General features: G+C 40.8%; 1 protein-coding gene across 31 annotated transcripts in view; it reads right to left on the bottom strand.

Moving 5' to 3' along the window:
- Positions 1 to 14589, bottom strand: part of DTNA (dystrobrevin alpha) — a 454458-nt gene that overhangs the window by 161130 nt on the left and 278739 nt on the right. For all 31 annotated transcript variants that reach the window (XM_025273381.3, XM_025273382.3, XM_044934684.2 and 28 more), the window contains one exon: positions 794 to 861. In XM_025273381.3, the coding sequence (XP_025129166.1) occupies positions 794 to 860 (67 nt within the window). In that variant the 5' untranslated portion in view covers position 861. The remainder of the gene's footprint in view (positions 1 to 793; positions 862 to 14589) is intronic.

The following is a 14589-nucleotide window of genomic DNA, read 5'->3' as shown; positions in this document are numbered from 1 at the left end:
GATAAAAAGGCAATAAGAGAACTATACTTTTTTCTTTATAACATTTAATTTGAGATGTGTGTTCCTCCCTCCTTATGTCAAGTTCTCCTTCCTTGTGAATAAGAAAAATGGTCTAGAAGGAGATACCACCACCTAATTACTTGCACAGCAACCTTGTATTTACATAAACCAACAAGCTTTAATGAGTTTTCCACTGGAGTCAGTGGTTTGGTTTTCCTTGTATAGCAGGTCACCTCCAAACTCTTTTAAACTTTTGTTTTCCTTGTCACTTTTTAGAAGCTAGTTTGTAGGACAGCTTCTCCCCTTGGCATGAAGTTCAAATGATAGCTTTAGCTTTGTCTGGTAATCATGCCTGACTTCTTTTTCCCATATAAGCATATGATATCATTTCGCAAGTAAGTCATTCACTGATTCATTTCAACAATTTTATCTAGTGCCTGTAATGTGCCAGCCCCTGTGATAGTGTGGGGAAATGAACACAGACTTTGAAGTGTAGTTGATTGTATTAATGCCAACACTAAATAGTGTTTATTAAGCGTCTGTGTGTATATATATATTTAGGTTCACAAATCTTTTTTTTTTATATAAGATATACAGTCCTAATAACAAATTATGATGATTCATTGACTAATTTAATTGTTACCTAAGAGGAGGCAAAAAAATGCCCAAACATACATTTTCTGTAAGGAATTTAGGATTTGAAGCAAAAGTACAAATGCCATAAGAATTAAGTTTTATTTCCATGAGTATTCAATAAACACTCTAGGGTGTTCCTTCAAAGTTTCATACTTACTCATCTCTGCAAAGAGCTGTCTTCTTTCTGCCATGGTATTTCCTCTTTTCCCACTATCTTCAATCATTCTATGAGACAAAATAATCACAATGTGTATTAGCCTCATGCTAATGAGGCAAGCAGCCATTTCTATACAAACACACATGCTGTAGTCATGCTTACAAACATAGACACAAACTATTGAAAACTGTGTATTTAAAAAGAATCACTTTCCTTTGACTTACTTAAATGGTTGTACATATTGTCCATATACAATGTTACAGTTGTTGAAGGAAGTATAAAATTTTAATTTTCTAACACACAAATAACTACAATAGAGGATCACCTTGCACTATAACTGAATATAACCCTCTGGCATCATTCTGCTAGATGATTCATTTCACATACAGTCTATCAATTTTCAGAATGCCTGCAAAGAATCTTAGAGCAGACGTTACAGATCCCATTCAAGAAAAGATGACAGCGAGACTCTCATAGACTTAGTAAAGTAAATGGCACAGACATTTCTGACTCCAAGACCAGTCTACTTTCCACTACATTCTGTTGCAACTTGACCCAGCTGTACGCAAAACCTCAATTCAGAAGCAGGTCATTTTCCAAATGTTCATTTCTAATGGGAGTGTTTGGAACCTGCACCAGTTTTTCCGTACACAGTAATTTCATTGTGTGCCGGTTAGGTTCACCTCTCTCTACTTAACGATACCATTATCTGTAATGGAATTATTTTAAAAAATGCTATTAAAACACCAACAGTTAAAATGAAGAATTAAAACAAAAGGATTAAAAAATTAAAATTTGACTGAAGAAAAAGAAAATTATGGGAAAGTTAATGGAAATGATGTTTAGTCCCACAGAGAGTTTTGGGCTAAATAGTAAGCATTTTATAGGTTGATGGAGTTGATTTTTTGCTATAGCTAATTAAACTTTTAAAAACTAAAGTTTCCTCTCTCATACATGCAAATATACATACACTGATATATGCATATATGTTTGCATTCAGGCATGGTAAAAGAAGGCACAGTTGATCTTTTTGCATGTCTTTCAAAGCACCTTGTTCTTTCTCAAATATGAATTTTTCTCAAGCTATCAGTATTATTTCTGTCTGGACTTCTCTCACTCGATACACGGATGAGTTTCAGTCACCCCACAGGTCTCAGTTTAGGTGTATTTTCCTCTGAAATTCTCCCAAACTCTCTATGATGGGCTGGGTTTAGGGCCTTTCCTCTGAGCCCCCATAGTCAGCTATGCCTCTCTCTCAACTCTGGGTATACAACAGTGATGAAGTCACAGTTCCTGCCCTCAAGAGGCTTACACTCGAGTAGGGAGATACGGGAGCATAAAAGCAATAAAAGCACAGTGAAGTAATCATAGCCGTGGTAGTGGAAAAAAATAGTGAATGCAAGAGAGGTTGACTACCTGGGGGTTAAATTTAAGGAACTACAATCCTCCCTTGGTAGTCAAGGGGGACTGGTTCCAGTCCCTCTCCTGTTTCCCCTATACCAAAATCCTTGAATGCTCAAATTCCTTACATAAAATAGTGTTGCACATTTGGCCCTCTGGATCCGCCTTTGATGGGAGTTAGTTAAATCTTCAGTGTGGACCCTACAGGTATGGAGGGTCCACTGTGAATGTGGCAGACAGCTCAAAAGATGAGGGGCTGTGTACGAAGTGACTCACTGGGGAGTAAAAGAAGAACGTTGGTGGTGAAACAAAATGGAATGTCAGACAAACTGGTCAAACAGCCTCTCCAGTTGCTTCTATGAGTTAAGGATTATCCGTCTATTGCCAGGAAGGAAAAGGAGTGCTTGGAATAGCCTTGGTTTACAGAGTTCAGGGAACTTCCCTGCTGGCTCAGATGGTAAAGAATCTGCCTGCAATGGAGGAGACCCTGGGTCAGGAAGATCCCCTGGAGAAGGGAATGACAACCCACTCCAGTATTCTTGCCTGGAGAATCCTATGGATAGAGGAGCCTGGTGGGCTACAGTCCATGCTGTCAGAAAGAGTCAGACACAACTAAGCAACTAACACTTTCACTTTACAGAGTTTTGAGTGCATACCCGTTCACAATGGGTGATAATATAACCAAGGTCAGAAATAATAATTGGAAAGGCACAGAATTATTAATGAAGTTTCTTCAACTTGGTAATGATGCAGTGGTGGTGTTGTTTAGTTGCTAAGTTGTGTCCAGCTGTTTTGCAACTCCATGGACTGTAGCCCACCAGGCTACTCTGTCTGTGGAATTTCCCAGGCAAGAACTGGAATGGGTTGCCATTTCCTTCTCTAGGGGATCTTCCCGGCTCAGGGATCAAACCTGTGTCTCCTGCATTGGCAGGTGGATTCTTTACCACTGAGCCACCTGGGAAGTCCAACAACGCAGTGCTGAACACGGCCAAATATTTTCTTTTTATGATATTTTGAATGTGCAGGTATGGTTGAAATATAGAGGCCTGGAGAAAAACATGCCCTTCCTGATTCATGTAACCCATCTCCTTTTCTCCAGAGGAGGCAGGTAGATAATAAACTGACATTCACAAAATTGCCTGGGGATAGCTTTCATTTTTTATTTCAAGAGCTCAGAAGTGGAGTTGAGGTAGTAGATAGGGGATAAAACAGGATATGTTCCTGTATCTGTCTATATGTTGGATTGAGATGAAAAGAATCATTAAAAATAAATCACGAAGGATGGCAGGCTAGCAAACTCTGATTGAAAATGTCAGGGAAGTAAAGACTGGCCTGTGAACTTGCAGCAATAGAGCCCGTACTACTCACTTGGTACTGTCTGTGACACCTCTCTTTCTAGTTAACTTTGTGTGTGTCTCTGTAAGGTGTTTAGGGGCAGTGGCTGAAATTTTAAATTATTCAGTGTCTAGCCAAATCCAATCAACAAAAACTATGTCCAGTTGGTATTTATTGAACACATGAATAAAATACATTAAAAAAAGAGGAAAGAGAGAGAAAGGAAGAATAAGTTTTCTTTCCTCAAAGTGGACTTTCAATTATATTTTCAAAAACTGACTCGTAGAAAAGTGAAATTCCAATTGTATTAGTTTCAGAGATTAATTATTTGAAATGAGTGAATCCACTTTATATTTTAAAAATAATCTCAGACCAGGCATTTAAAAAAATTTATACTTATATATTTATTCCAGTGGGATGAAACTCCTAGATCCAGAACTACTGTTTCAAAAGGAACGCATGTTTATAAAGTGGACAGGTCATGCCATGTTGCCACCCCAAACCAGAGGAGGCACATTGACATGGGTAATGATGACCAGCCTCCTGTTTTCCACACTGATACAGGTATGGCATATTAACCAGGTTAGATTTTAATTCTTCTGAGAGTCAAGATTTGTAATGAATTTGTAATTTTCTGATCAATGGGGTTAAGAACCTAACACACTTTCTTTATTCGAGTTCTTCGAACATGACACATCTGTCGGCATGCACCACCTATTTCCCTGACTGCTTTGTGTCATGGCACTGTTCTTAAATGACACATTTATTCATATGCATTGTTATTTTCTGCCAGTTGTCTATTACATCTTTTTGGCACCTTCTGCCATGCCAAAGTTGATTTAAATCTTTGTATGGGCTGGCTTACTGTCTTTGTGTCTTCCAGGGCTCCATGTCCTACTCAGTAAAGTCTTTCTCCTTTCTGTGTTTACCTCTACTATATTTCATAATTAGAGCTGCTAGATACAAATGCCTCATATTTCTTTGTAAGGTCCAGTGGTGCTTTTTTTTGGATAGTGGATAACTGATTGTTAAAACACTTCCCCAGTGATAAAAAAACTAACCTTATTATATGTTGTTGTTTAGTCACTAAGTCGTATCTGACTCTTTGGAACCCCAAGGACTGTAGCAGCCAGGGTCCTCTGTCTGTGGGATTCTCCCGGCAAGGATACTGGAGTGGGTTGCCATTTCCTTCTCCACAGACCATGCATTTTAAAGCAAAATCTTGTCTTAAGAAGGTGAAATATACGCAAACTACACTGATGTCACCTTTTGGTCTATTCACCCCCATTTTGGTTAATTAACTCATAAAAGAATCATCATTAGTTACACAATAGGTATTAATTCTCACTTCCAAGTAAAATGTGTACCTTATGAGGAAAAGAAAGAAAAACCCAGTGGTATGAAATAATGGAAAACTTGGAAAATAATTACAAATATAAAAGGAAAAACAGCACACCTCTCATTCTACCCCCAGAGTTTCTTGGGAAGCAGTGTTGCTAGATAAAAGGGAGAATATTCATTTATTCCTCATTGATCAGAGTGAAAATAGTAAAAATGGGGGCACCCCAGTTTCCACCTTACACTGATTCCATGGAAGGACTCATGGACAAAATGAGTTCCTGAATCAGGCTGCTTAGTTTCCAGTTTAACTCTGATCAGTGGAACTTATAATACACAATGCCTGGCTATATTCTCCTCAGTTGAGAAAGAAAGAAGAGCAAAACTTTCAGTAGAGGAAGGAGGAAGCGCTTTACAGAGAACAATTTCACTTCTTAAACTGTCAAGAAGCTTGGCTTTTTGTGAACTTAAGTATAACAACAACTGCCTGAAGTCATATGAGGAGACAAAGGGGAAAATAACCTGTCTATGATAATAGTAATATCACAAGGTGCATGGCTCACCAACAGGCCTGATTTGATCGGTTTCTGTTGCTCATTCATGTAGACGAGATGTTTACCTTGGAATTGACCAGAAGATCGCAGCAATGTCAAAAGAGCATAAAGAACTAACAATAACAAATAAGGGATAAGGCCCATCAGATGTTTCTTTTACTAGCACTCAGTCCCACAGATTCTACAGGCTGTGCATTGTTTTCAGTCTTGAGACTCCATCCACTCATTTATCTAAGCAATATTTATAATTTAGCTGCAATTGATCAGACGCACTACTAGCTTCTTGAGATCTGAAGATGAGAAAGACATGATCCTTGCCATTAAGAAGCTCATGTTCTAGAAGGGGAAACAAAGTCTCTAACAGGTAATTATGAATTGGTGGAATACATACAATAATGAAGTATGTTCTGCTGGATATAGTGGTTTATATCTAGGAAGATTCGAAAGAGTTATCAAAGAAAGGGTGACTCTGGGGCAGAGCTTTAAGAGATAAATAGGAATTTTCCAGATAGAAAAGAGTGAAGGGAGGGCAATTATAGTTAGAAAGAATCACTAAAAAAAGAAGCGTGGAGCTTGAAAAATGGTATGTTGCATTTAGGAACTGGGAATAGTTCAGTATTGCTGAGTGCAAGCGAGAGGCAAGTAGGCGTCCCATCTAGAAAGCCTTATTTGTCTAGTCTAGATAGTATATGGCTTTCTTCCGAAAAGCTGGGTGCCATCCATGGTTTAAGCAGGGAATTGATCTAATCAGATTTTGGCAAGATTGCTCCAGATTGTATGTTGAGTGAGGGAAAGACTGGGGAGCAGGAGGGTAAGGGGTAGAAACCCAAGAGTAAGGGCAGAGTCTAGTTAGCTGGATACTTCTGTGATTCAGGAGTGAGAATAATATATCTTAGGCTAAAGGAGTGACTTGAGAGATATTTAGGCCACATTCAGTAGGATTTGGTGACTGGCAGGTCACATGGAGAACAGCAGAGGAGAGGACCTTGACTTTCGCTTTCCCAGGGAACTTCACGTTATTAGAAAACATTCTGCTGATCTCCTGGCCATAATGGGTTTGTAGGAGGTGAGGTCATCAAGTCACCCTTCTTCCAGCACAGTCATTAAAAAAGACTGAAAACTGGACAAGAAGGATTCCACCTCTTAGCCCCTATGTAGGAGGCGAATGAAATAACAGAGTAGAACAGTGTGGGAACCAGAAAGAGTTAAAGAATAAATCCAAATGTAAGGCGCAGAGTGTTGGAAGAAAAGTGCACTTCATTTTGGCTTAGTGAGAAGTTCACACTGAAATATCACATCCTTCATGACAGCTCTTTAATCCAACATCATCTGTAATAAACAGACATTTCTATTACGGATGATGTATAAGACATTTTAAATGTAGAAGCTTAAACTAATGGTGTCTTCCATTTGTATAACTTTCTGATGATTATAAAATGCTTTTCCCTATAACCTGGTGAGGAAGTTGATGAGATATTGTTAATATTACTCTCAAGTTCTAGGCCCTCCCAAATATAAAGTATTTTCTGACTGAGCAGGAAATGGAACCATTAATTTTTTGCTTTTAATTTTGAAATTCTTCAGCTAGTATGGATTCTAATAGCCAGCGATCTTATTCTTGCTGCCACTGTTCAACACAAATGAAGATTTTCTGAAATTGGTAAACTGAAAAGCAGTTGGTGATCAACAGCGCAAAAAGAGATTAGGGAGAAAGGACGCACAGAACTCTCAAATGTCACTGAGAAATCCCTTTGGGTGCTACTTCTTGCTGGAATCCTCCCATTTTAAATCACTGCTGTCTTGGAAATGATCATTCAGATGAAAACAGTTCCCAGTGTCCAGATTTATGTAAACCCAGACACATACAAACACAGCAACTCATACCCCGATTCACGCTCTCACATTTTAAATTCACTGAAGCTGACAGTGTTTTTAGAAATGTCTGGCTCTGCTTGGCTTCTGCTCCCATTTAGCAAACACTAGACATGAGGATTTAGCATTTAGTGTGATGAACCACTTCCCAGGCTTTTACACTTCCCTCCTTTTGCTCCAGGTGGATGACAGGAACATGACAGGTCCAGACGTCACCAACTGCGGTGACGCCCAAAGTTAATAACTGCAATGCAGGCCCTTCCAAGCTCCTTTCCTCCCTCAACTGATTTCCTGTGTGCATGTGCATGCTCAGTCACTTCAGTTGTGTCTACCTCTTTGTGACCCCATGGACTGTACCCTGCCAGGCTCCTCTGTCCATAGAGTTATCCCAGGCAAGAACACTGGAGCCAGCTGTCAGTTCCTCCCCCAGGGGAATCTTCCCAACCCAGGGATCGAACCTGAGGCTCCTGCATTGGCAGGTGGATTCTTTATTGGTGGCATATAAATGCCTGTTTTCATTTCTATTAATGAAAAGCGGCCTCTGATAGCATTTTCTCAGATTTACATTCTAGTCCCAATCTCTGGCAATATGATAGAAAAGTATTCAGAGCTCTTTCCTGAGGCAAAGTATAATTGCATTTGCTTTTACCTCCTAGTCCTTTATCTAGACAAGCTCCTGAAAGTAGGAAAATGCTGTCACTGAAATAAATGGCTATAATGGGTTTCTGGCTCAGCCTTTTACTTTGAACATCATCTTGGAACTTGAGTTTTGTTTGGGGGAGTGAGGGACATGAGCTTACTATTTTAGGGCTAGGACCCGCTGGATTCGTTATCAGGGATTTGGTCTTTCCTCCAAAGTACCCACCATGGTGGTTCTCAGCAGTGGCTGAACATCACCCTGGCCTGGAGACTTCATAAAAAAGTACAAACACTATCTGGATCTACTGAATCAGGGGTGGAAGTGGGACCCTTGCGCTTTAACAGTGCACCACAGGCATCCCCGATACGTAGCCAGACTGGTGCTAGAAATACTGTGCTAGTTCAGTTTGACTGTTGAACAATAACAACAGGTTGGAATTCTTTCTTAAAAAATTTATTTTTGGCTGTGCTGAGTGTTCGATGCTGCACTGAGTGTTCGTTGCTGCACGTGATCTTTTCTCTAGTTGCTGCAAATGGGGGCTGCTCTCCAGTCGCAAGTGCACAGGCTTCTCATTTCGGTGGCTTCTCTTGTTGTCCGGTACGGGCTCTAGGAAAGCCGGCTCAGTGATTGCGGTGAACCAGGTTTAGTTGTCCTGAGGCGTGTGGGATCCTAGCTCCCGGACCAGGGGTGGAACCCATGTCCCCTGCATTGGCAGGCAGATTCTTAACCACTGGACCACCAGGGAAGTCCCTAGGTTGGAATTCTTATGTTGCCTTATAATATGTTTCTCTAGCTTGTAAGATCCACTTTATAATGTACTTTGAGCCAAGGGAGAAGATAATTAATTCTTCAGAGAATGTAAATATACATACACTGATGATGATGGTGATGGTGAAAGTCGCTCAGTCAGGTCGAATTTTTGTGACCGCGTGGACTGTAGCCCACAAGGCTCCTCTGTCCATGAAATTCTCCAGGCCAGAATATTGGAGTGGGTATCTGTTCCCTTCTCCAGGGGATCTTCCCAATCCAGGGATGGACCCAGGTCTCCTGCATTGCAGGCAGATTCTTTACCATCTGGGCCACCAGGGAAGCTCTGATATACTGATATGGGTACATGATAAAGCAAACTTTAAGAAACAACAAAAAAATGTCATTAAAAAGTGAGAAAACAATTTTTATCTGGAAAGGACTACTATCAGTGGTACTTTCAAGCCAGGAAAGAAGGCTGTTCTGGGGTCAGAGTGTACAAGACGTTTAAGGTCATTGGGTTTTGCTTGACTCCATTTGGCTTGGTACTAGGCTAGGCCTTCTGCTCAAGAGCATGGGGTATGATTCTCACCGCCTCCTATTAGTCAGGATTTAAAGATTGCAGAGCAGGGCGGGGAGCAGTTTGGCATGGGGAAAAGGAGCCGTTTGGAAGGAAGATGATAAAAACTCGGACTCTGTTGTGTGAGGTTAAAAGGACTAGAAAGTCTCCGAAGGACTTGGAAGCCCTGCCTAAGAGCTTCATCAAAGGGACCTCAAGAGTCTCTGGGGGAGACAACCACAAGGACAGGGGTCGCCTGTACTGCTGCCTTCAGCACTGCACTGGGACCTATGATGTTTTCAGAGAACCATGTTTTATCTCATATGATGTGCCGTTGGGACAAGGGTTGTATGTGTGTGCATCTGTATTGCTCACAAGCAATAATGTTACTTGTATAGGAAGTCCCCATGAACCTTCAAGTTGTGAACTTTCAAAGATGCGAATGTACGTTCGCATGTCCGATCACGTAACTTAGCTCACGTGTCTGGTGTACACTGTCACGTGTGTGCATCCTCTACAAGGGGAGCAGGAAATTGCAAGGAGAGTTTCTTTATCTGAGGAGTCACTGTTAGCTTTTGAGGCACAGAATCTGAACATAGAACAGTACACGCAGGAGGCCCAAGCTGTTCAGAATGCAATGCAGTGCTACCGTGTTGTCTATGATGAGAACAAAAGAGCTATGACCCAGACATCACTGGGTCATTTTCATCAAGAGGGTTAGATAGGACTGCATCCAGCAAAGAACCAGAACCTGTGCCGTCAACATCAGGTGTGAGTGAAACTGCAGCTCGCCCTCCGTCTCCTGTTGCTGACGATCCTTCAGCTCTCCCATCTCCCACCCCCTCTCCCTCCTCCTCTAGTAACTCTTCTAGCCTGTTTGCTCGATGCCAGCCCCTGCATGCCTGCTGTTGTACTGTACTACTGTGCTTTTCAAGTACTCTACTGTAAGATTAAAGGTGTTTTCTTTATTTTTTGGGCTTGTTTTTAATGTATTATTTGTGTGAAAAGCATTATAAACCTATTACATTACAGTACGATATAGACGATTGTAGGCTAACTTTGTTGGATTTATGAACAAATTGAACTTATGAATGCGCTCTCAGAACGGGACTCATTTATATGTAGGGGACTTACTGGATAGGTCCCCTTGGTTATGGGGGAACTATGGCTGACCTGAACACTGGAACCAGAGTCTTCCCTGCCATCCTGCTGGGACTATGAAGTCCTTAACTTCTGAGGGGCAGGTGTTAGGAAATGGTCTGCCTTCTGATTATTTGGAACCATCTCAATTCAGTGTAGGATGTCCCTGCTCATAAATGTAGGTCTTTTTCCTTTCCCGACATATCTATTAAATGAAAACAAATAAATGAAGAATGAAAATTTCCCTCTCCCCATAATTATAAGACAATTTTTCACTAATCTTGCAATAAGACAACTCCAAATTTTTGAGATTGGCCCCACTTATTTCTGAGCCCCACTTATCTCATTATAGTGGGATTATACTATATATATATAGTATATATGTATACTATATAGTATTATATATAATAGTATACATGTTGTGCATTGTTGTTTAGTCATTAAGTCGTGTTTGACTCTTTTGCAACCCCATGGACTATAGCCTGCCAGGCTCCTCTGTCCATGGGATTTCCCAGGCAAGAATACTGGAGTGGGGTTGCCATTTCCTTCTCCAGGGGATCTTCCTGACCCAGGGATCAAACCCATGTCCTGTTTGACAGGCAGATCTTTATCATTGAGTTACCTGGGAAGTCCTGTATATATTATTTTACTTGCATATATAAAAATGTGCATATGTATACACACTTATGCAAGTAAAATAATTTGAAAAAATTTAAAAATGTAATTCAAGCTTTTTTGAAGTGATTGCATTCAACTTAGCTTCTTAATTAAGAGGTATTAGCTGATTAAGCGGAGAAGGCAATGGCACCCCACTCCAGTACTCTTGCCTGGAAAATCCCATGGACGGAGGAGCCTGATAGGCTGCAGTCCACGGAGTCGCTAAGAGTCGGACACGACTGAGCGACTTCACTTTCACTTTTCACTTTCATGCATTGGAGAAGGAAATGGCAACCCACTCCAGTGTTCTTGCCTGGAGAATCCCAGGGACGGGGGAGCCTGGTGGGCTGCCGTCTATGGGGTCGCACAGAGTCGGACACGACAGAAGCAACTTAGCAGCTGATTAAGCAATGCAATACTAACCAGTCTATAATTTCTTTTACAGTTTAGCCCCTTTCAATGATTTGATAAAAGGTATGGATCCTCACCCCACCAAAATGCTTATGTCTCTGGATACACAAATGAAGAAATTACAGCTTCTTGCTTGGGCTGGTTTTGGGGAAGAAAGCCAGGATTTGGTGAGAATCAAAGGTAGCTTTATTTTTTAGGGAGCACCAATCATTAGTGAAAGGGAGCAGTCAGTGGATACACCTGCAGAGCAGCTGCCCAGAGGAGAGAGCAAGAGGTTCCTGGTGGCCTCTGAATGTCAGGAAAACAGGAAAGATGTTGAGGTGGAGCTGGCATGATGCAGAGAAGACAGTGATGGGCTCCTCGTGTGATAGAAACCAGGGTGCCCAGATATACAAAGTCAGTATGCGAGTGTCAGGCAGAAACTTGCATCTGGAAAGGCAAAGTTCCTTAGGACTTTACTGGCATGACTCGTGGTGCTTGAAAGGATTTTATTTTGGAAGAGCCTGAAAAGAGTACAAAGGCCTATCCTGGTGGCTCAGTGGTAAAGAATCTGCTTGCCAAGTAGGAGATGCTGGTTCCATCCCTGGGTCAGGAAGATTCTCTGGAGAAGGAAATGGCAACCTATGCCAGTATTCTTGTCTGAGAAATCCTGTGGACAGAGGAGCCTGGCGGACTATAGTCCATGGGATCGCGAGTCAGATGCAACTTAGCAACTAAACAGCAGTAAAAAGAGTAGGAGAAAGAAACAGGTCCTCTCTTGTCCATGGCTAATGTGCTGAGGAAGCAAAACAAAACTGAGGCTACTACTGACCATGGGCTAATTGCTATCTGGATTTGTAGGGGTTAGATTTCCCTGAGGAGAATCAGGAAAAGGAGAATGAGAATAAAAATGAAGGGCAGAGCACTGAGCATTCAGATATAAGCCAGGGAGGAACGCGTGCTTTAAATCTTCCATTTCTTATTTTTTAGAGTTGGGGAGTGCTGGGTTTGGAGAGGTGGAAAAGGGAGAGGCAGGGAGTTCATTGTTTTCTGCTAGAGGACAAGAAAATCAGACTTTTTCTCAGGGAAGATATAGTAACAATAATAAAAACCACAATACTATTTAAAACATAACTGTTTTACAAAAAAGTGAACAAGGTACCAAATGCTAAGAAGGAATTTTCTCATTTTGTTCTTATAAGAACATCATAACAATGGCGTATTACTATTTCCATTTCACTTATGTGGAAACCGAGCTTCAGAGAGATTAAGTAATTGCCCAAGTGATCAATTTAGGGCTTAAAACCAGACATGTCTAACTATAGAGTCCACTAGGCTTCTTAAGAAAAACCAAAACAGAATCGTATGAAATAAGACTCACGGGAATGACTGTTTTTCCTGCAGGCAGTGGTGTTGGGATGTTGCCCATAGATACACACACTGACATGGACTAAAGCAGAAGTGAAGAAATACATGAGTGGATGCCAAGGGGAGCTGGGCAGGATCAAGTTAATGGGCTGTAACAATGCCACAATTTTGCTGAGAAAAGAGACCTGCACATCGTAAAATGCCTATATTCTCTTCATCCCTCATCATTTTCTTCCACTTCGCCTCTTTCCATTTGATTCCCTCTTTCTCTGATCTAGACCGCCCTTCTTGCCCTTTCTTTTCCTTTCCTTAACTCTGCTCCTTTATTCACTTTCTTCATTTCTATGTGCATTAGGGAATATGACTCAAACCAACAAAGCAGACAGTTCTTAGCTCAAGAAACAAAGGCAGGAAGAGTGGAAAAAGAAAAAGTTACACAAAAAGTTCTAAGGATCTCATGTACAGCATGGTGACTGTAGCTAATAATAATGTGTTTTAAACATGAAATTTACTAAGAGAGTAGATGTTAAGTGCTCTCATCAAAATTAAAAAGTAACTATGTGAAGTGATGGATGTGTTAATTGACTTGATTGGGGGAATCATTTCACAGTGTGTATGTCTATTGAATCATCACGTTGTATACTTTACATATAAAATTATAATTTTAAATGTCAAATATATCTCAATAAATTTGGGGAAAAAAGAAAGAAAAGCATTAGTTGTTAGGCCTTAAAAATGCAAATTTCCTTGGAGGATCAGAAAATTCACATTAATGGAATTAACTGAGTGGCTTTCTTCTTAATATCTGGCTGTGTACTATGATAACAGCAGTGAGGGGATGGCATTTGGATTGACTGGGAAAAGGAAAGAACCATGGCTCATGGATGCTTTCTGGAGAGGTCAGGTTTGGATGATACGCCTCAGAGGTCACATGAGAAAACCTCCTTTTGAGATCAGGAAGATGTGAGGGCCTATGGTGGAAGAGGGCTAAGAGGTAGGCGGGAGGTTGTCGATCTGACCATCGCTGTATACATATGGATTCAGAACCAATAACAAAACATAAGAAGAACACAGGGTTCCAAGTACAGTCCATGAAGGGTATGCACAGACCACAGGAAATGTTTACAAACTTTAAAAATTTTTCTGGCTGCACTGTTTAGCATGTGAGATCTAAGCTCCTGACCAGAGACTGAAGCCGTGCCCCCTGCATTGGAGTATGGAGTCCTGACCAGGGAAGTCCCTGTTTACTGAATTTTTAAAATATCCATTTTCTCCCTACTCATTCTTCTAGATATCTCTGAAAAACCTACTTGGACCAGAACAAGTATTTTTAAAGGGCAAATCTCAAGTATTCTAGATGGCAGGAAGAATTATTTTGTTTTCATTTAAAATAAGAACTTTAAGGGAACCCACATTCAAACAACTTTTCACTTTAGTTTAATGGGTCAGTAAAAAGTGGGGGAGAGGCTAACTCTGGGTTCATCATTAGTCAATTAATTACATTAATGTGCTATTTTTTCCTTTCCCCACTCAAATTCTCTCAGTGGAGACTATCTCAGGCTGATATAATACAGAACAACTCAGAAGACAGCAATGACATTGTAGGGACTTTGATGATTGTTATTCAATAAAAGCATAGCCAGGTATATGGGGTTAATGAAGGCACAGGCCAGCATTAAATAGGCCACGTGGAGAAGAAACAGGCAGAGTGTAGGAGCAGCCAAAAGTTACCGCTGCAAGATCCCCAGGAGCAAACAATGGCATTTTGAATACCAGTGTCCTTTCCCTGGGACGA

The sequence above is a fragment of the Bubalus bubalis genome, chromosome 22 (assembly GCF_019923935.1).
Source record: "Bubalus bubalis isolate 160015118507 breed Murrah chromosome 22, NDDB_SH_1, whole genome shotgun sequence".
Taxonomy (NCBI): Eukaryota; Metazoa; Chordata; class Mammalia; order Artiodactyla; family Bovidae; genus Bubalus; species Bubalus bubalis.
The sequence above is the reverse complement of the archived record's forward strand: the minus strand, read 5'-3'. Positions and strand labels throughout refer to the sequence as shown.